At 42.1% G+C, this 20703-nt stretch overlaps 1 protein-coding gene across 2 annotated transcripts in view; it reads left to right on the forward strand.

Moving 5' to 3' along the window:
- KLHL29 (kelch like family member 29) overlaps positions 1 to 20703 on the forward strand; it is a 1297105-nt gene that overhangs the window by 1003774 nt on the left and 272628 nt on the right. For both annotated transcript variants that reach the window (XM_075341153.1, XM_075341152.1), the window contains one exon: positions 19347 to 19546. In XM_075341153.1, coding sequence (XP_075197268.1) covers positions 19347 to 19546 — 200 coding nt within the window. The remainder of the gene's footprint in view (positions 1 to 19346; positions 19547 to 20703) is intronic.

The following is a 20703-nucleotide window of genomic DNA, read 5'->3' on the forward strand; positions in this document are numbered from 1 at the left end:
ATGAACATCATTGCCCATGAAGTCTTTAAAAAACCCAAAACAAACAAACACAATTATCTTTTAGATGTATTGATCCATTCCTTAAAGATAAAAATGCATTTGTATTATTAAAATATGACTATTTTAGATTCTTAATGATATCTAAAATTATAAAACTTTAGACACTGTAATAAAATAATGAAAAACTAAACTAAAACCACATAATTTTATTAAAAAAAAATAAAAATAAAACCACCTTAATTACGAAACCTCTGATAATTAACAAAAAAATAAGATTCTGACCCTTTTTGAAGGATTATTTAAATATTTGAAAACAATTGATATATTTTATGTGTAAAATTTTATTTGATCTTTTTGTTTCTGCATCACACAGTGATAGAAAAAAAAAATCTGAGAGATGTAGTAAGCTCCAATGAAAAATATGTTTAAAGCATTTGTGAAAGTAAATTTTAGCATATTCAGTAAGCTGTCACATCTGTCTTCTTCATAACTTCTCTTCTAAAAGAAAAAAAAAATGGATGAAATCTTGAATTTGTGCTTTATTATTTCTATTGAATAACTCAAAGAATCGGAGAGAGAGAGGCGTCTTTTGATTTATAATGAAATATTTGATAGATGATGCAGGGAAGTATACCAACTAGTCTTTTTTTGTATTTTATTTATTTATTTTAACCTGCCATTATTTTTTTTGTTTATTTATTTATTTTTTTGCATCTTCTGTCTTCACATAAATCTTTTTTTTATTATTATTCTTTTTCTTGCCATTCTTACAATACTTTCAAGATTTATCCTTTCTTGATAAAAGGAAAGTTCCTTGAAGAAAGTAAAAAAGCAGAAAAGTTTTAAAGAAACTGTACTTTTTTTGTGGGGCTCTGGAAAATGACAAATATTTGAAGGGATTGTTCAGGAGGATTGGAAACATTCGGCAGTTTTTATTTAGAAACCTTATCCCTGTGTCTGGTTTTACAGCTCATCTCCTTTGGAGTGAATGTAGTTGAGCTACAGTACTACACATGACCTGTACACAGGTGTGTCACACAGGTGCGTCACTGTGTTAGGAAGAAAGGAGCAATTTTTTTTAATTTGTAATCTTTTTTTTTTTTTTTAGGTCATGTAAAAGTCTAATATAGTCTTCCCACTTAGGACCAGTTATTATGACTATTCATGATCACAGGAAGATTGAGAGTGACCGGGGGCCCTTGTTGACCCCTTCCTCACCGCTGTGGCCACAATACCCTTGGTTTTGGAAGAACATTTTTTCTTTTATCTATTTTTTTTTAGAGGTCTGTGCACTTAGTATACCTACTGTATCAACCATATTGCCATGCCTTGTGTTGTCACAATTTGGCAGCACATTTTTTAGCACTCTTTTGCAGTTAGTCTTTTGCAGTTCATCACAAAATGAATGCTTAGTTGCCAACTGGTGTGCAACCATATACGTGATCCATAGAGTGGGTCTCTAAATAGTATTATGCTGTTCACTACTTACAGATAGTATAGACGGAAGGGTAGTCAGGCAAGCCGGGTCAGGAAACAGGAGGACACAACAGGACACATGGAGCAAGCAGAAATGCAGTCAAGTCACAGGCCGAGGGTCAGAATTCCAAGTACTGGATTCAGGGAGCAGACAGAGAGATGGTCAGGTAATGGTCCAAGTTCAGAAGCCAGGAGGAAACGACAAGAACAGGGAGCGGGCAGAGTGGAGTCAAGAAACAGGCCAAGGTCAAGAAACTTAGATCAGAACATGAGCACAAACACAAGCAAAAAGCACAACTGCAGAACCAGAGAGTACGACTGGCAAGGTTCTGCGTGAACATGTTCAGAAATGAAATAGTAATTACCAGGAAGGTGGAACACCTGAGTAATCAGCACCTCTCAGAATCTGCATGGAATCCTGCGCTGTCAATCAACCTGTCAGCTAGTGCTCAAAGAAACACAGCAGAGCATCTCCTAATGTGCAAGATGCTCTGCACAAAGTAAACATGTCACTGCTGACAAGATGTTTTGCACAGAGGAATAAGTCACTGCCGGCCCTGTAGTTCAGGAAGGCGCAGCAGAGCATCACTTGTGTGCAAGATGCTATGCACAGAAGAATAGTTACTGCTGGCTCCGTTATTCAGGAAGGCACGGCAAAGCATCACCTGTGTGCAAGATGTTCTGCACAGAGGGATAAGTCACTGCTGGCTCTGTAGTTCAGGAAGGTGCGGCAGAGCATCACCTATGTGCAAGATGCTCTGCACAGAGGAATAATGTCACTACTAGCTCCGTTATTGAGGAAGACGCAGCAGAGCATCACCTGTGTGCAAGATGCTCTGCACAGAGGAATAGAGTAACTGCTGGCTCCGTTATTCAGGAAGGCGCAGCAGAGCATCACCTGTGTGCAAGATGCTCTGCACAGAGGAATCACGAAAATGACATTGTACTACTGACCAGAGCTATGGCTACGCCCCGTTATCAATTTATCAGACATTTCCAGGAACAATAACAGAGGGACTGCACTATCTAGCGTTCTAAAAAAATTATACACTACAGCTCTGTGAAATACTTAAACCATTCCAAAATGCAGTAAAACATACAGGCCAATCTGTTCCACAGGAGTGTAAGACAGCAGAGCAGAACAGCCGGTAGCAAAACTACAACATTTCTTTTAAATGCTAAATTTGCATGACCAGAAAGGAAGGCGAGAGGTCCACAGGCATTTATTAAGGTCCGAGCACAGACTGGCCCCAATATATTTATGCTACACAAAGACAAATAGTAACTGGAATGAAGACTGTGGCCTCCCGTGGCCTTTTTTTCCCATTATGAAATTTCTTCCCATGTGCTTTCGGCAGATATTGCTCTGAGCGTAGAATGAGGGATTTGGGAGTAAATCTAACTCTGCTTCATTCTTTAAAATTGTTTAAAAAAAGTAATTTAAAATAACAATACAGCACAGAGTATAGAAAAGGCCGCGGGACACAACAAATGTGCGGGAACAAGTTTAGAATTGCATTTCATGGATGCCGTATTGGTAGAAATTGGATTTTTTTTTAAAAAAAAAATGTCTTACTTTTATAGCAGAGTGGCAGCATTGTAATAGTATTCGACTAATTTGCATAATGTCTGCCTACGAGGAGCTTGTATCAATGATGTTGCCCCTAGCAACCTCATTTCGAATCTTTGGAATGTTAGAATTTGAATGGTTGCTATGGGGAACACAGCAGTTCATATTTATTTCATCATTGATGCTTGACCCAAATATGTTTTAAAATACATTTTTACTGACAAATGGACAGCTTTGAAGTCTGTCATTTTCAATTTCCACTTTTTCATCCCCTCTTCCAGATCAACATTAATGTTTCATAGTGATGTCATCTGTAAGCAATGGAAATAAACATAATTAAGCCACAATTTTTAGTTTGTGCAATTAATGAAAAATTCTTACAAATAAGAAAAAAAAATTAAGCTGAAAACATCTAACTAGGCAAGCCTAAACCTTAAAGGGTCATTTTTTTATTTTTTTTATATTAATATTATTATTTTATTTTATATATTATTTTTTATATTTATATTAATATTTATACATTTATATATTTTTTTATATTATTAATCCTTTGCTTTCCAGCCATTTGCTTGCTGGAAGTGGTAGGCTTCTGAAGATTGGCAGTCCAGACCAGCAGCAAGGCCGAGCTGCTGGTCCGAGCTGTGCACTCTTTAATGTTTCTGGAAAAGGCAGCATTAACTCAGCAGCATTCAAGGAGTGTAGGGACACAGAAACTGGCCAAATCCATCTGGATCCTGACAGCTTTAGAGCAGCGCTTACAGGCTCGACAGCAACGAGCTTGCAAATGAATGCTCCTTCCCTTGGAAATCAGTCATTGGTAGAACCCTGCAGAGGTAGCTGGTAACCAAGGTAACTATAAAATTCATGCTTCCTCCATTCTTAAGAGTATAGATGAATTTTAACAAGAGGTACATTTTTTTTTTTTTACAAACATTTTGCAATTTTAACCATTTACCTTCGTGCAGAAACTCATTTGTTTTTTCTAGAAATCATAATTTGAAAATTAATAAAATAAATAAGCAATAAGCAAAAATAAGTTTGAAAAGAACATCCCTTAAAGTGAATCTGTCACCAGGTTTTTAACACCTAATCTGAGAGCAGCATAATGTAGGGGCAGAGATCCTGATTCCAGTGATGTGTCACTTACTGGGATGCTTAGTGTAGTTTTGATAAAATCACTATTTAATCAGCAGGAGATTATCATTACAGGACTACTTGGCGAGCTGCAGGTAGTCCAGCATATTCATGAGCTCTGTATATTTGCTAGATATGCAGCAGAGAAAACATTGATTTTATCAAAATGACAGCAAACAACTCAGTAAGTGACACATCGCTGGAATCAGGGTATCTGTCTCAACATTATGCTGCTCTCAGCTGGGGGAGCAAAAACCTGGTGACATTCCCTTTAAAGAGGTTATTCACTATATTGATGGCCTATCCTCTGTGTATCCCCACCCCATCGATGATTGTCAGCTTTTTGTCAATGTACAGTGTACACAGAAAGCTGCCAATCAGTGGTGTGGGCGGAGTTATGCACAGCTCAGCATTCTGAGCTCTGCTAGATCTGCAGCAGAGAAAATAGGGATTGTATCAAAATGACAGCATGCAGACCAATAAGTGACACATCGCTGGGGCTCTCAGCCCCTACATAATCGTGCTCTCAGAATAAAAAACGAAATCCTGCTGACAGATACCCTTTAAAGGGACTGTCCACAATTCAATTTTACGTAAGTGCAGGTATTTGGGGCTAAAGAAATAAGTTTTGGAGTTTTGTTTTAATAAAAAAAAATTGCACTGTTTTCTTTCTGTAGCCCCTGTGTTGCACTGTCAACTGCAGAATTGGCTGAGAGTGAGCTTGTAGGTCGTTCTGACCATCTGATGGGGTGTTTCTACCTCTTTTATCTGTCTTTTTCTGAGATCCTCTCAGACGATTCATTACCATAGACCACATCAAAGTTGAATGATTACGGAAACCAAAACTCTATATATGGCAAACAGTGCAAACTTTTAATGAAACTCCCATGTAAATAGTGTTTTTTAACCACAAATACATGCATTTAAGTAAAGAAAAAAATCCCAAAATGAGGACAACCCTTTTATGACTAGTAGAAAAAAACAAAATCTAATGGCCGGTAACCGTTGGCAGACACAAACAGAAAAGGGCCCCTGTACTAGAATAGTACATGGTCCCTTTTCAGTCCAATAATTCATCAAAACACACAATCCCACATGCTTTGGAGGTAAAAATGGGCTCCCAACTTCTGTGTGTGATTGCACATGTGGCATCTATGATGTGTCCACCCCTGTCAGTGACTGGTCCTCTTTGAGAAGATACTTTAGATATTGTAGGATCTTCAGGGTACAAACGTTGTGAAGTTGGATTCTTTGGATTGGTAGGAATCTTAGTCTTAAGCCTGCTTTACACGTTACAATTTATTGTGCGATCGCATGTGCGATCGCATCCGCCCCCATCGTTTGTGCGGCACGGGCAAGTTGTTGTCCGTGTCGCACAATCCTGTAACCCCCCGTCACACGTAGTTACCTTCCAAACGACCTCACTGTGGGCGTCGAACATCCACTTCCTTCAGGGGGAGGGACGTTTGGCGTCACAGTGACGTCACACAGCGGCCGGCTAATAGAAGCGGAGGAGCGGAGATTAGCCGGACGTCAACATCCCGCCCACCTCCTTCCTTCCTCATTGCTGGCGAGACGCAGGTAAGCTGTGTTCGTCGTTCCCGGGGTGTCACACTGAGCGATGTGTGCTGCTACGGGAGTGACGAACAACCGGACGCTCGATTTTTAGAAAATGAGCGACGTGTCAGCAATGAACGAGAAGGTATTTCTGCTCGTTCATAGCTGTCACACGCTACGATATCACTAACGATGCCGGATGTGCGTCACTACCCACGTGACCCCGCCGACATCTCGTTAGATATATCATAGCGCTTTAGTTTTGCCACCAATTACATATTTCTGCCATATACAAACATGACTGGAAAAAGTTTTGGCATATCTAAGGGATGGACTCCTTTTTGGACACCAGTTGTTTTGATAGAGATTTAAAGGGAGTCTGTCAGGTTGTATATAGCTAGAACTGTCAGTCCCAAAAGAGAGAGTGGAGATAGAGGGATAAAAAGTAGGTGGAAAGATGCACTTAATTGATGCATCGGGCGCCTGTACTTAAGGGGGCTTTACACGCTGCGACATCACTAATGCGGAGTCGTTGGGGGTCACGGAATTTGTGACGCACATCCGGCCGCATTAGCGGTGTTGCTGCGTGTGACACTGATGAGCAATTTTGCATCGTTGCAAAAACGTGCAAAATCGCTCATCGGTGACATGGGGGGTCCATTCTCGATTATCGTTACTGCAGCAGTAACGATGTAGTTCGTCGCTCCTGCGGCAGCACACATCGCTATGTGTGACGCCGCAGGAACGAGGAACCTCTCCTTACCTGCCTCCTGGCCGCTATGAGGAAGGAAGGAGGTGGGCGGGATGTTCCAGCCACTCATCTCCGCCCCTCCGCTTCTATTGGGCGGCCGCTCTGACGTCGCTGTGACGCCGCACTGACCTCCCCCTTAGAAAGGAGGCGGTTCGCCGGTCACAGCGACGTCGCCGGGCAGGTAAGTATGTGTGACTGCTCTGGACGATGTTGTGCGCCACGGGCAGCGATTTGCCCGTGTCGCCCAACAGATGGGGGCGGGTACCCACGCTAGCGATATCGGGACCGATATCGCAGCGTGTAAAGTAGCCTTTAGTTGAACAGTTAATCTGTGCTGACAGGTTCCCTTTAAGCTTCAAGTAGACAAAGTGGAATTCCGGCCTTCTAGGTAGGCATGGTTCTCTTCATTAATGTCTATGGGTTTTAAACAGCTGAGCAAGCAGGCTCCTGTGAATTTCCTATAGAGGTCTACTCTTGAAATCCCTCTCTAAGGCCAGATTTCCATCCTCTGCTTTAGAGTAATTTTCTAAACAACCCTACAATGTTGCTGTATATTATCCAGGAGAGCAGCCGTTCCCCCCCGTGCTATTACAAGAAAGTAGCAATCGACATGATGACACTTACAGAAAACAGTTCTGAAAGACTCACAATTAGATGCGCTAATTGTCTGTAACACTTCTAATGCTGCGGCATTACCTTCTCGTGGGGCATTATTTTTCCCTGAAATATCCTTTTCCCGTAGTTGCTTGCTTACTTTACAGGATTTCGTACGAACTCTGCCCCCGTAAAAGCTTGATGCGTATCACAAACCCAGAGTAATGCATTTATCCCTGACGATATAAAGCAGGGAGACGTTTCGGGTTACAGCAAAATCAAATACGCGGAGAAGATTATGTCGCTTCCTGGATGAAGTGTTTAAAAAAAATAAATATTATTGAATGGCCGGAAAGTTATCTGAAGAGACGAGAGCACTTGGTGTTCAGCGCTGCTATCCAGTCAAGGGTCTTAGAAAGAAACCTGTACAGAAACAATTTGTTCACTTCTTTAAAGGGAATTTATCAGTAGGATTTCACCCCCTACAAACGTGCATGTAGCTATTACAAAGACAAGTCCGGCAGAACCTGTACATGGCCAGTCCGTTCCTCTGTTACTGAGAAATCAGATCTGAAACCTTTGTCACTCCAGCTCTATTCCCCACCCATCGCCGCTGTGTCACTTCAGGCAAAAGAGTTATCAGTCAGGCAGAAGGAGGCGGCTCTACGCGAGGAATAGAGTTGGAGTGACAGAGGCTTTAGATCTACGTTAGCTCTGTTCCTCTGTTACTGATAAATCAGATCTGAAGCCTCTGTCACTCCAGCTCTATTCCCTACCCAGCACCACTGTGTGACTTCAGGCAAAGGAGTCGTCAGTCAGGCAGAAAGAAGCGGCACTGGGCGAGAAATTGAGCTGGAGTGACAGAGGCTTTAGATCTACAGTAGCTCCATTCATCCTTTACTGAGAAATCAGATCTGAAGCCTCTGTCACTCCAGCTCTATTCCTCAACTAGCGCCACTGTGTGACTTCAGGCAAAGGAGTTGTCACTCAGGCAGAAGGAGGTGGCACTGGGCAAGGAATAGAGATGCAGTGACAGAGGCTTTAGATCTACGGTAGATCTGTTCCTCTGTTACTGAGCAATCAGATTTGAAGCCTCTGTCACTCCAGCTTTATTCCCCACCCAGCGCCGCTGTGCAACTTCAGGTAAAGGAGTCATCAGTCAGGCAGAAGGAGGCGGCATTGGGCAAGGAATAGAGCTGGAGTGACAGAGACTTTAGATCTACGGTAGCTCCATTCCTCCGTTACTGAGAAATCAGATCTGAAGCATTTGTCACTCCAGCTCTATTTCCCACCCAGCACCGCCGTGTGACTTCAGGCAAAGGAGTTGCCAGTCAGGCAGAAGAAGGTGGCACTGGGCGAGGAATAGAGCTGGAGTAACAGAGGCTTTAGATCTACGGTAGCTCCATTCCTCTGTTACTGAGAAATCAGATCTGAAGCCTCTGTCACTCCAGCTCTATTCTCCACCCAGCGCTATTGTGTGACTTCAGGCAAAGACGTCGCCAGTCAGGCAGAAGGAGGTGGCACTGGGCTAGGAATAGAGCTGGAGTGACAGAGGCTTTCATTTGCATATCAATTTATTTATCCGTAATGGAGGAAGAGACTGACAATATAAAGGTATTACTGGACTTGTTTTTATAGGAGCTATATGCACATGTGAATAGTTTGGGGGGGATGGGGTGAAATCTTCCCGACAGGCTCCCTTCAAATTAGATACTACTTTCAGCAGAAGCAAATGCAAATGTATAGTAAAAATAAAATGTAATATGACAAAATATCCCAAAAAAAAAAAAAATGACTACCTGTAAATATAAGATAGGTCTTCCTTTCTACTAAAATTGATTCTTATCTTGATTTTAGATAGTTGAGTGACAATAATGATGTCCCCCCAAAAGTTTTTACTTGACTTTCAAGACTTCCAAATAGCAAGCAATGGGGAATTCATCTACGACATAGTCCAAGAGGGCTAGTAGGGAATGTGTCACAGCTACCGGATACTAGATGCGGTGCCAACATTCAACATGCCTTGATCATGGGCTTTAGATACAAGCAGGAGTAGAAACCTGGAAATTCTGTCCAGGTAAAGAAAAGCGAGGCCACGACTCTGTTATTAATCAGACTTTAGAGGGATTTAAACGTTTTGGAAGGTTGGGTGGATTTTTTTTTGGAATTAGAAATGGTGGAAAGAGCTATGTACAGGGGTTTGGCAGACCAAAGCATCTGCTGGAAAAGAGGTGGCAAATTCAGGTTGGCCACTCATCATTTTAATGTACAAGCAGGGGCCTCCTGTTGTGAGTGATTACGGTAGGAGTGTGCCAATGTAGAGTACCTGAAACCAATCCAATAAGGTACCTCGTTCTCTAAATTCCCTCATCTCAGGGACCATATTTCTTCATCTACTGGGGATTTTTGATTTGAAGAGTTAATTTTCCTTGACCTGAACACTAACTACAAGAATGAAGATATTGAAGGGTCAATCAAAGCTAATACCAAAGCAGAGAAAGAGTCTTTAGATACACTGACCTCAGTATTTTGGAGAGAGACAACTGTTTCTGAGCACCATTTTGATTAGCAGTTGCAGTTGTCTCTTTTTTTTTTTTAAGCCCCTCTCTAGGTAAAATGACCCTGCTTTTCACACCTTCGGCCCACAACCCTCACCCTGCAAATAATCTTCATAAAGTAGAAAAGCATCAATTCCTATTTGTAGTCCATCAGCACAAGGGTTTCCATTAGAATTGACAGCTCTGAATTTTGTTAACCAGGCTCCATCTGTCATAATCAAGTGTTGGCTGACAGCCATGTCATCTGGAGGGACATTTACCTGGATAGTCACTTCATTACTGTATTTGTTATCATCCGTTTTTTAAGTATCTAGGTTCTGGCCTAAGCAGACACTCTGGCCTGGAGAACCCAGGGCCTAAATGTTTTATACTACTAACATACATTTAAAAACATGACAATGATTACAAAGGTTTCCAATTGGCTGATAAATTTCTGTAATTGGAATTATCATCCAGGGTCTTTACTGTGAATCCTGCCCAGATTGTCGCCCGACAGCTCCTATGTCACATTTTACCAGTCCTTTAGTACCATTTAGACACCCATTGATAGGGTTCTAGTCAATCCGGTTCGCCAAGTAGTAAATTCCACTGGCAGAGTACCAGTATATCCTGGGCCTGTTAGGCTATTCCATAAATTCATAGGGGGCACATAGAGGGGAAGATGGGCTCAAATTATTTTCATTCCCAGGGGTAATATAGACACTGCCATCCTAACTTACTTTAGGGTACATTTTTTGGTATCGGCATTGTTATTAGGGATGATCGAATACCTCAAATATTCGGCTTCGCGAGTATTTGCCTAATAGTTCACCGCTATTCCACTATTCGCAAATATTCGATGTGCAATGTAAGTCTATGGGAAACCCAAATAATAACTATTCGGAACTATTTGGGCTTCCCATAGACATACATTGCGCATCGAATATTCGCATAGCTGCGACCTATTCGTCGGATATTCGCGAAGCCGAATATTTGAGGTATTCGATCATCCCTAATTGTTATGTGTTTATTGTATGGCACTATAATGTGTACGCTTAGAATTTATAGACTCTAATAAGTGTAACTGTAAGGTGGCATTATTAAAGGGGTACCCAGTATTTTTATATTGATGTCCTATACTTTTAGGATAGGTCATCAATATCAGATTAGAAGAGGTGCAACACCCAGCACCCCCTGTCGATCATCTATACCCAGTGCTGGTGGTGGCTGGTTGTGATCCGTTGTGATGCCCCGTCAAAAGCATATTGGCCGCAGCTGGGTATTGCACACTGGACCATATTTGAATGAATGGGGTGGATTGGCAGTCCCTCCTCCATATCAGATTGAAGGAGGTGCATTACCTGGCACCCCCTGTCGATCATCTAAACCCAGTGCTGGTTGGTGGCCGGTTGAGATCCGTTGTGATGCCCCGTCAAAAGCATATTGGCCGCAGCTGGGTATTCCTCACTGGATCATATTTGAATGAATGGGGTGGATTGGCAGACCTTCACCTAAAAGTACTGGACAACCCCTTTAAGGCATTTTTGGAGCAGAATTATTGAAGTATTACTCTTTTTCTCCTTTAAAAACCCCCCCATATGATCCCGATTTTCCTTGGCTTCATGCCTAATGTCCTTTCTTCTTTCGTTTAATGGATGAGTTGAAGAATACTGTATGCTTCTGTTTCAGGACAGTAGTGTGAATGATGACGTGCACTAAATGAGAACCCCATTTTTTTTTCCACTTTTCTTCATATGATGAGTATCTGATGTAATATCAACTGTCATATTGCTGTATACAATGTGTGTATGCCTTCCGTATGAATATTCATTGCCGAGTGAGTGAGTGCAGCCGACGTCTAATTCTTCACGCTTCTTTTTTACTTCTAATTTTAAACTGTTACAGTAAACTGTTATAGCTTTAGCTAGATGAATAATTCAGCCTGCGAAAAAACAAAAAAAATAAAAAAACACAACAAAGCAACACTACGCGTGGTATAGAAGAACCGAGACCAAAGACGTGCTCCTTTCATTTCCTCTTGTGAACTTGTGAAAACGTAGCCAGCTAGAAATCCGGAATGTTAACGACAGTTCTTCTAGGACGTTCAGAAAAGCCTTCTCTACGGGCAGCCGTGTGCTTTGTTAATATCCATTTTTTTTCCGAATAACATCTTGCTTCTTCCCCCCCTTCTTTTTTTTTAATTTTTTTATTTCTCTTCGTTACCAAACTCTTACTATTTGTTTACTCTTTCAGGCCTATCGGGTCGTGACAGTCACAATAGCTCCCAATGCACTAATGCACACTTCCAAATGCAGGCAATATCTTGATTTCAAATGATTTAGCACTTTACGCAGGAAAACAGACTTGAAAACTCCTTAAGGATGGCTTCTGGCTTCGTGCGGGAGATCTGGGTGACTCCCTCCCTCCTTCCCTTTCCCTTCTCCTTGGCTCTCTAACCATTTGTCTGTCTATCTTGTCTCGCATTCTGTTTTCAAAGCCGTGTCACTGAGGTCTTTTTCTTTTAGTGCCTAAAGGGAACAATATATTTTTAGAACAAAAACGCCTTTTTTTAACATATAACCTTGGAAGAGAAAAAAAAAAATATCAAAAACGTTGATAAAAGACGGCGTTTTATTTTATATATCTTTACGCTATATCAAAGCCTGTTTAAAGATCACAGGTCAAAGCGAGTCGAATTGGAAAAGAAAAGCTAAAAGTATATCACTTTCTCTTCCTATCATACAGCCCAGAGCTGCTCCACGCGCCAGCCGGGGCCTCGAATTTGTCCCCTTGTAATGCTTTGCTGTTAGTTTGATTGATTCGCTATCTTTTATTCTATCTTTATATTTCCCACAGCGGCACAGGCATCTTTTATATATACTTTTTTTTACTTCTTTCAACTCTTGCTTGGTCAAACTTTAGGCTAGTATAAATCCACATACCTCGAGCTTAGGCAACATCAAGGGAGTGAAAAAGGGAATTGAAAAATTTCAAGACACCGATAACATAAATTAACTCTAAAATTCAAAATAGAAAAAGATTGGAACAAATCCACTTTTTTTTCAATTTTGAATAGTAGCTGTCCCATTTTTGATATGATATTTTACGTTTTCTGTTCATATGTACTGATAAAGACGCACACTAGAAGTTTTGGCACTGAATACATTAGGGATTGGTTGCAATTTAGTTTATAGGTAAGAGGCACAATTCTCCCCAAACGTTGAGCGTAAAGCTGTGTTCACACTGAGGTTTTTTGAGCGGATCATCTCCAAAATCCCCATCAAAAACTAATTCAAAAACTCTTAAAAAAATAAAAATACAACGTAAATTCTTGTATGACCCCCAAAATGACAAAAGTATTCTAGGAGTGATGCCTTTATTAACTAACCAGAAAAATTATATTTGCAAGCTTTCCAAGCACAAAGGCCCCTTCATCAGGCAGGTTTACAAATCCTTACATTTGTAAACCTGCCTGATGAAGGGGCCTTTGTGCCCTGAAAGCTTACAAATATAATTTTTCTGGTTAGCCAACAAAGGTATCACTCCTAGAATACTTTTGTCATTTTTGGGGCATAAGTATTTACATGGATTTTTTTGGCTAACTAGGCCCCTTTCACACATCAGTTTTTTGCGGTCAGTCACAATCTGTTGGCTCCACGGATCCGTCGCAGATTGTGGACACACCGATGCAACGGATCTGTTTTTCGACAGATCCGACTAACTGGGGGCTGATAATAAATTGGAGCATGCTCAGTTTAAAAAAATGGAATTCTTCGCCGGATTCCGTCATTTGACAGATTATGACGGATCCTGCACCTATAGGCTTACATTTACCAAACGACGAACGGCGACGGATCCAATTTTTCGACGTAGACAAAAAATGTTACTTTGGCCATCATCTCCGTCCACCGGACAAACAATTTTTGACGGATGAAACTTGAGGCCATCCATCACAATCCGTTGTTAATACAAGTCTATGAGAAAAAAACTGATCCGGCGGCATCAGTCGCCGGATCCGTTTTTTTTCAAAATTCGACGGATTGTGACTAACGGCAAAAAACTGTGAAAGGGGCCTTACACGATACCTAAATATAATTTTGTATTGTACATCCTAAAAATAAAAATACATAATTTATTTGGAATATCTTTTTTGCTGATCATATGAGGTGTTTTTGAGCTTCTTTTTTTTTCTTTATCTGGAAAAAAAAGAAAGCACAACTTAAACTCTCCAAATTAGACACAATAAAAAGAGGCTGCAAATAACTCTTCATAAAAAAAACTTCAAAACTACAGAAAATTAAAAACTCTTTCAAAACCTTCCCCAAAAAATGGATTTTATTCTGAAATGGTTTCTTCAGGAAAAACTCCTAGTTCTTTCAAACTTGGCATGAACTATCCAGAAGAAGGATTGGGCATGTTGGATTTCGACATGTCTGATGATTTCTTCTCATGTGAATGAAACAGCTGCCGGTGGCATCTGATTATGGATTATTTTCCTTCCCCTACTTGATAAACATTTGTGCTCCAGAGTCTGGATAAATAAATGTTGTGGTTTATGCCCTCCTTAACAATGGGTCTTAAACAGTTGGTGCGAATTGTTTTGCAGGACCCTGTCCATCGGCCATGGCATTAATCTGTGTCCGCTGGATGGCTCTTCTGTTAAAGAGGTTGTCCACTACTTTTATATTGTTGGCCAATCCTTAGGATAGGTCATCAATGTGTGATCAGCCGGGATCCGACACGGCGCCAACTAGCTGTTGTCGGTGGCGGTAGCGTGCAGCCGGAAATGCTCAGTTCCGGATCTGCCCTGTGACCTGATAGCAGCCATGGTCAGGTACTGCGCATCCGCCCCCTATTGATTTGCTTCAGCCGCTATCAGTTAACAGTACAGTTCCGGAAATGAGCATTTCTGGCTTTCGTCGCCGATATCGGCCACAGCTGATTGTCGGAAAGTCGGAGCCCGGTCGATCAGACATTGATGACCTATCCTAAGTATAGGCTGTCAGTGTAAAAGTAGTGGATGATCTCTTCAATTACCCAGCCTGGCACGATGTCACATATACATTAACGATGATTATCTCACACTAGGTCAACTAATCAAAAGAGGAGTCGCTGATGCTGTCAGATAAGAGGCGGTTGTCAGGCCTCACGTCCAGAAGCTACAGATTACTGACGTGACCGATGGAACTGGCCCTGTTATATAACCACAGTCTTTGCCCTATGATATTATCGGGAAGGGTATGTGACGTTAGGATACTGCCAATTAGGCCTTGTATGTCTTAGCAACCAATCAGAACTTACGTCTCTTTTCATAAACTGCCCTGGTAGAATGAAAGCTTAGCTCTGATTGGTTGCTATGAGCAGCAAGACAACTTTTTCTGCTACTTGGCTCCCATATATGAGGCCTGTTGTGTTTTCCTATTACCTTAATCACCATTATTCTTACTAATGGAAAAATACTCATCTGGATTTTTACATCCTTTTACAGGCCACAATGATGATGTCTGCCCACGTTAGAATATTTTATTTGCTCACTTTAATTTAGTTTCACTTGCTAGATGATCGCTGCCTGACAACCACATTGAATATCCTGTGGTTGCTAGGTAGTGTTTCCCTAGTAACCAAGCTCAAAATTTGATTGGGATTGTATTGATTACACCGAGGAGAGAGGTATGACAGAAGTCACACCATGATGTCCCTTATCTGACCCCCAGATATTAATCACATTTATAAAAAATATATGAAAAAATAAAGCTGAATTATTTAAAATAGAAATAGTATTGAAAACAGTACAGAACAATAACGATGGCCTAAAACGTTATTATAGACTTGGTTTTTTTAAAGTTTTTAATACATTTATTTTTCTGCCTTATTTAACAGTCTTTCTTAAGGAATAAGAACATAACGATTTTCAGTTCCTTTATTCAAAATAAGAATTAGGGTTCGCTCACACCACTGTATAAATCGGAAGAGTGCAAACAAAAAAAGGTATTGCACTCGGTCCAATTTTATTTACTGATGAGCGGGCACTACCATGCTTGAGTGCTCGGTACTTGTAACTAGTGATGAGCGGGCACTACCATGCTCAGGTACTCGGTAATCGTAACTAATGATGAGCGAGCACTACCATGCTCGAGTGCTCGGTAATGATACCTAGTGATGAGCGAGCACTACCATGCTCGGGTGCTCAGTACTCATAACTAGTGATGAGCGGGCACTACCATGCTCGGGTGCTCAGTACTCATAACTAGGGATGAGCGGGCACTACCATGCTCGGGTGCTCAGTACACATAACTAGTGATGAGCAGGCACTACCATGCTCGAGTGCTCGTTACTCATAACTAGTGAAAAGCGAGCACTACCGTGCTCGAGTGCTCAGTACTCATAACTAGGGATGAGAAAGCACTACCATGCTCGGGTGCTCGGTACTCATAACTATCGATGAGCGGGCACTACCATGCTGATAACTAGCATGCTACCATTTTTATTTCTTCTGCCAATTTGGTATGAGAGAAAAAAAGTTCATCAGTGCTGCCTCATTATGTAACATTAGTGATAAGCGGGCATTACCATGCTCTGGTACTCATAACTAGTGATGAGTGGGCACTACCATGCTCGAGTGCTCATATCTAGTGATGAGTGGGCACTACCAAGCTCGGTTGCTCAGTACTCATAACTAGTGATGAGTAAGCACTAGCATGCTCAGGTGCTCGGTAATCGTAACTAGTGATGAGCGGGCACTACCATGCTTGAGTGCTCAGTACTCATAACTAGTGATGAGCGAGCACTACCATGCTCGGTACTCGTAACTAGTGATGAGCGAGCACTACCGTGCTTGGGTGCTCGGTACTCATAACTAGTGATGAGCGAGCACTACCATACTCGAGTGCTCGGTAATCGTAACTAGTGAAGAGCGGGCACTACTATGCTCGGGTCCTCAGTACTCGTAACTAGTGATGAGTGAGCACTACCATGCTCGAGTGCTCGGTAATCGTAACTAGTGATAAGCGAGCACAGCCATGCTCGGGTATTGTAACTAGTGAAGAGTTGACATTACCATGCTTGGGTGTCCGTGACGAGCAGTTTGACGTTCGGAGGGGCGCGACTTGAGTTTTCAAGTATAATGAAAGACAATGAGGGGCTGGAGCATTTCCAGAAAAATGCTTGAGTTCCCCATTGACTTCCATTATACTCGGGTACTCGAGTCGCGCCCATCCAAGCATCCAACTGCTTGAGATGAATACCGAGCACCTGAGCATGGTAGTGCTCGCTCATCTCTAGTTACCAGTACCGAGCACCTGAGCATGGTAGTGCTCACTCATCTCTAGTTACGAGTACCAAGCACCTGAGCATGGTAGTGCCTGCTCATCATTAGTTACGAGTACTGAGCACCCGAGCATGATAGTGCCCACTCATCACTAGTTACGAGTACTGTGCACCTGAGCATGGTAGTGCCCACTCATCACTAGTTACGAGTACTGTGCACCCGAGCATGGTAGTGTCCGCTCATGAGTAGTTACGTGTACTGAGCATCCGAGCATGGTAGTGCCCGCTCATCACTACTTACGAGTACTGAGCACCCGAGCATGGTAGTGTTCGCTCATCGCTAGTTACAAGTACCGAGCAGCAGAGAAAACACCAGTGTTTTCTTAATTCTTTAATGGAATTAAAAAAACATCCGATAACTGGCAGACAAAAAAATGCAGTTAAAAAAACACTCAGGAAGCTGTGGGAGAATACAAGCCATTTTTTATTTTATATAAACCATCTTGTCTTATAACTGAATGATGTCATAGGGTTCAGCTTACTCTGATGGACAGGGAAGTTTCACATTTCTATACACACCCCTGCGGCTCTTATTGGTGCATGGTAATTTCTTTGTTTGAGGTACTATTTAAGCTGGTCACATGATGTAATAAAGCAGAAACTCTCAGTACACCACAAATGGTGTGTGCTGTATTGATTTCTGCAACTGCTTGTAGAACAAATCTTAATCATTTGGATTTCCAAGGGCATAGAAGCAGAGTATTTTGCTCATAAAGCCAACAAAATTGTGCTAATAAAAGGAAAAAATGATAGAGAAATGGAGCAATTTCTGAACCATCTTCTGCTTGAAAAATACATTTTTGAGTGGCAAAAAAATAGAGTTGAATATACCCTAAAGCATAAATTTAGCAATATATGATAGAGGTGTAGCTAGGATGGTTACTGCCCTACACCTGTATTTAACTACCCTGTACAAGGAAGGTCAATTTGATGGCACTAATGATGGGCAAGGGTGCTCGGTACTCGATCGAGAGTCGGAGTGCTCGGGTATTCTCAGTGCTTGGATGTGTTGTTTGTGAAATATTGAACACAACGTACAGGCTTGCTTCACTGAATGATGGGGGACGGCACCCCAGTGAGAGCCACTTGCAGTATCTAAATGGCTCCCACTGGGAGTAAAAACAATGCCCCCCCCCAAAAAAAAAAACCCTCCCTCCCCTGGAAATGTGCTGTTTATGGCTGACTACATGTGGGCAGAGAGCCGAACTGCCAAATCATTGACTTCCATAATGCTCATTACCTGAGTTGAGCCCAATGAGTATCTGACCTGCTCGACTCAAGGAATGGGCACTTCAGCATTTTAGTGCTCGCCCATCATTAGTTGACACCTGCCCTAGCACCCATTGGCTACACCCATGGGAATGGCGAGAATTAGTGTATTAGCAGGCAGATCGATGCTTTTAAGAGTTTGCAAAAGTTACTTAGAAACTTACAGAGAGGAAACTCTTTCACTGAGCCTTTCATCTGCACACAGTGTCTTGTGGTTCTTTATAACAGAGCCATAAGCACCCTTTGTGCCGCCATATGTGCCATTGTATAAGATACCTGTCTAATGCAACCATTCAACATTTTAGGACAGGGTGGTAGCGGGCACTTACGTTTTGCTGCCCTAGCCCGGAGTGGATTTGCTGGTACTCCACCTTGTACCAAGCAGACAAGTAAACAGTTACCATGCGGTGGTAACATTCAGCACTGTACAAAACAAATTTGTAGTACGAGTATACGCACGAGCCCTTTAGCCACGAAATGGCAGAACAGAATTCTATAAACTTGAGAGCCTATATTTACTGATAATTGTTTGCTTTTTTACCATTCACTGAAATCAAAAAGGTTAAATTAACTGGTATCATTTTCTGCTACCGGCAAGAAGAGTGTCTCGCGGAGATACAGCTCTAAATGTCAAGTGATTTTGGAAAAAAAAAAAAAAAAAAAAATTCTGCAAAAAGGACAGTTGAATTGGTATCTCTTTAATTTCTTCTCGTTACGAATGCATATTCAAATCCATCTCCAATCTGCTCCAGTTGAGCAATTTTTAGAGCCTTTCTCACACTCAGTAATTAATGATCTCATTAAAATGTATTGTTTCCCTAACATTGTATCCCATTTTCATTAACGTCGCCTCATACTCCTTACGTATGCAACCTCTTATGCATGAGAATGCAGATAACCATAGCAATAAAATGCTTTCTTTGTTGTTTTTTTTTTCTTTGTCTTTTTTTTCGTATCAATTTTGCTGAATGATCCTAAAAAAAAACCCTTCTCTTTCAGATCCAGTAAGAGATGAGTTGTATTATTGTGGTTTATAATCTACCATCTGCTGCAAAGAGTTGATGATTTGCAAAAATTCTGTTTTTTACAGTATGAACGGACCTACGTCTAAGAATGTTGTTGTATTTGCCAGGTCATCGAAGGAACAAGCTAAAAACGGGGAGAAACTGGAGCTGGCTATGTCCAATATCAATGCGGAAGTCTTAGAACTGTTACTGGAATTTGTCTATACAGGTTCCCTGATCATAGATTCGGCCAACGCCAAAATTCTTCTGGAAGCGGCAAGCAAATTCCAGTTCCACACGTTCTGTAAAGTCTGCGTGTCATTCTTAGGTAGGAAGAAATATTTTTTTATATGATAAGACTAGCTATAGATAGTACCCGATGTTGCCCGGGATAGTAACTAGGTGTATCTCTCTCCCACTCTCCCTCTCTCCCACTCTCCCTCTCTCCCACTCCACTTTCCTCCCTCTCTCCCACTCTCCCTCTCTCCCACTCTCCCTCTCTCCCACTCTACTTTTCTCCCTCTCTTCCATTCTCCCTCTCTCCCACTCACTCTATCGCTCTCTCTTTCTCCTACTCTCTTCCTTTCTTTCCCCCTCTCTCACACTCTACCACTCTCCCTCTCTCCCATCCTCCCTCTCTCCCGTTCTCCCTCTCTCCCACCCTCCCTCTCTCCCACTCTCCCCCTTTTCCACTCTACTTTAATCCCTCTCTCTCATTCTCCCTCTCTTCCACTCACACACACTCTCTCTCTCTCCCCCACTCTCTTCTTCTCTGTATACCACTCTCCCTCTCTCCCATTCTCCCTCGCTCCCATTCTCCCACTCTACTTTCTCCCTCTCTCTCATTCTCCCTCTCTCCCTCTATCTCTCTCTCTTTCCCACTCTCTTCCTCTTTCTTCCTCTCTCCCTCTCTCCCACTATACTTTTCTCCCTCTCTCCCACTGTCCCTCTTTCCCACTCTACTTTTCTCCCTCTCTCCCATTCTCCCTCTCTCCCCCTCACTCTCTCTTTCCCACTCTCTTCCTCTCTTTCTCCCACTCTCCCTGTCTCCCACTCTCCCTCTATCCCTCTCTCCCATTTTCCCTCTCTCCCACACTCCCTCTCTCCCACTCTCTCTCTCTTCCACTCTACTTTTCTCCTTCTCTCCCATTCTCCTTCTCTCCCACTCACTCTATCGCTCTCTCTTTCTCCTACTCTCTTCCTCTCTTTCTCCCTCTCTCCCACTCTCCCTCTCTCCCACTCTCCCTCTCTCCCATCCTCCCTCTCACCCATCCTCCCTCTCTCCCACTCTCCCTCTCTCCCACTCTCCCTCTCTACTTTTCTCCCTCTCTCTCATTCTCCCTCTCTTCCACTCACTCTCTCTCTTTCTCCCACTCTCTTCTTCTCTTTATCCCACTCTCCCTCTCTCCCATTCTCCCTCGCTCCCACTCTCCCGCTCTCTCTCTCTCCCGTTCTCCCACTCTACTTTTCTCCCTCTCCCATTCT

Source organism: Anomaloglossus baeobatrachus, chromosome 3 (genome assembly GCF_048569485.1).
Source record: "Anomaloglossus baeobatrachus isolate aAnoBae1 chromosome 3, aAnoBae1.hap1, whole genome shotgun sequence".
NCBI classification, from domain to species: domain Eukaryota; kingdom Metazoa; phylum Chordata; class Amphibia; order Anura; family Aromobatidae; genus Anomaloglossus; species Anomaloglossus baeobatrachus.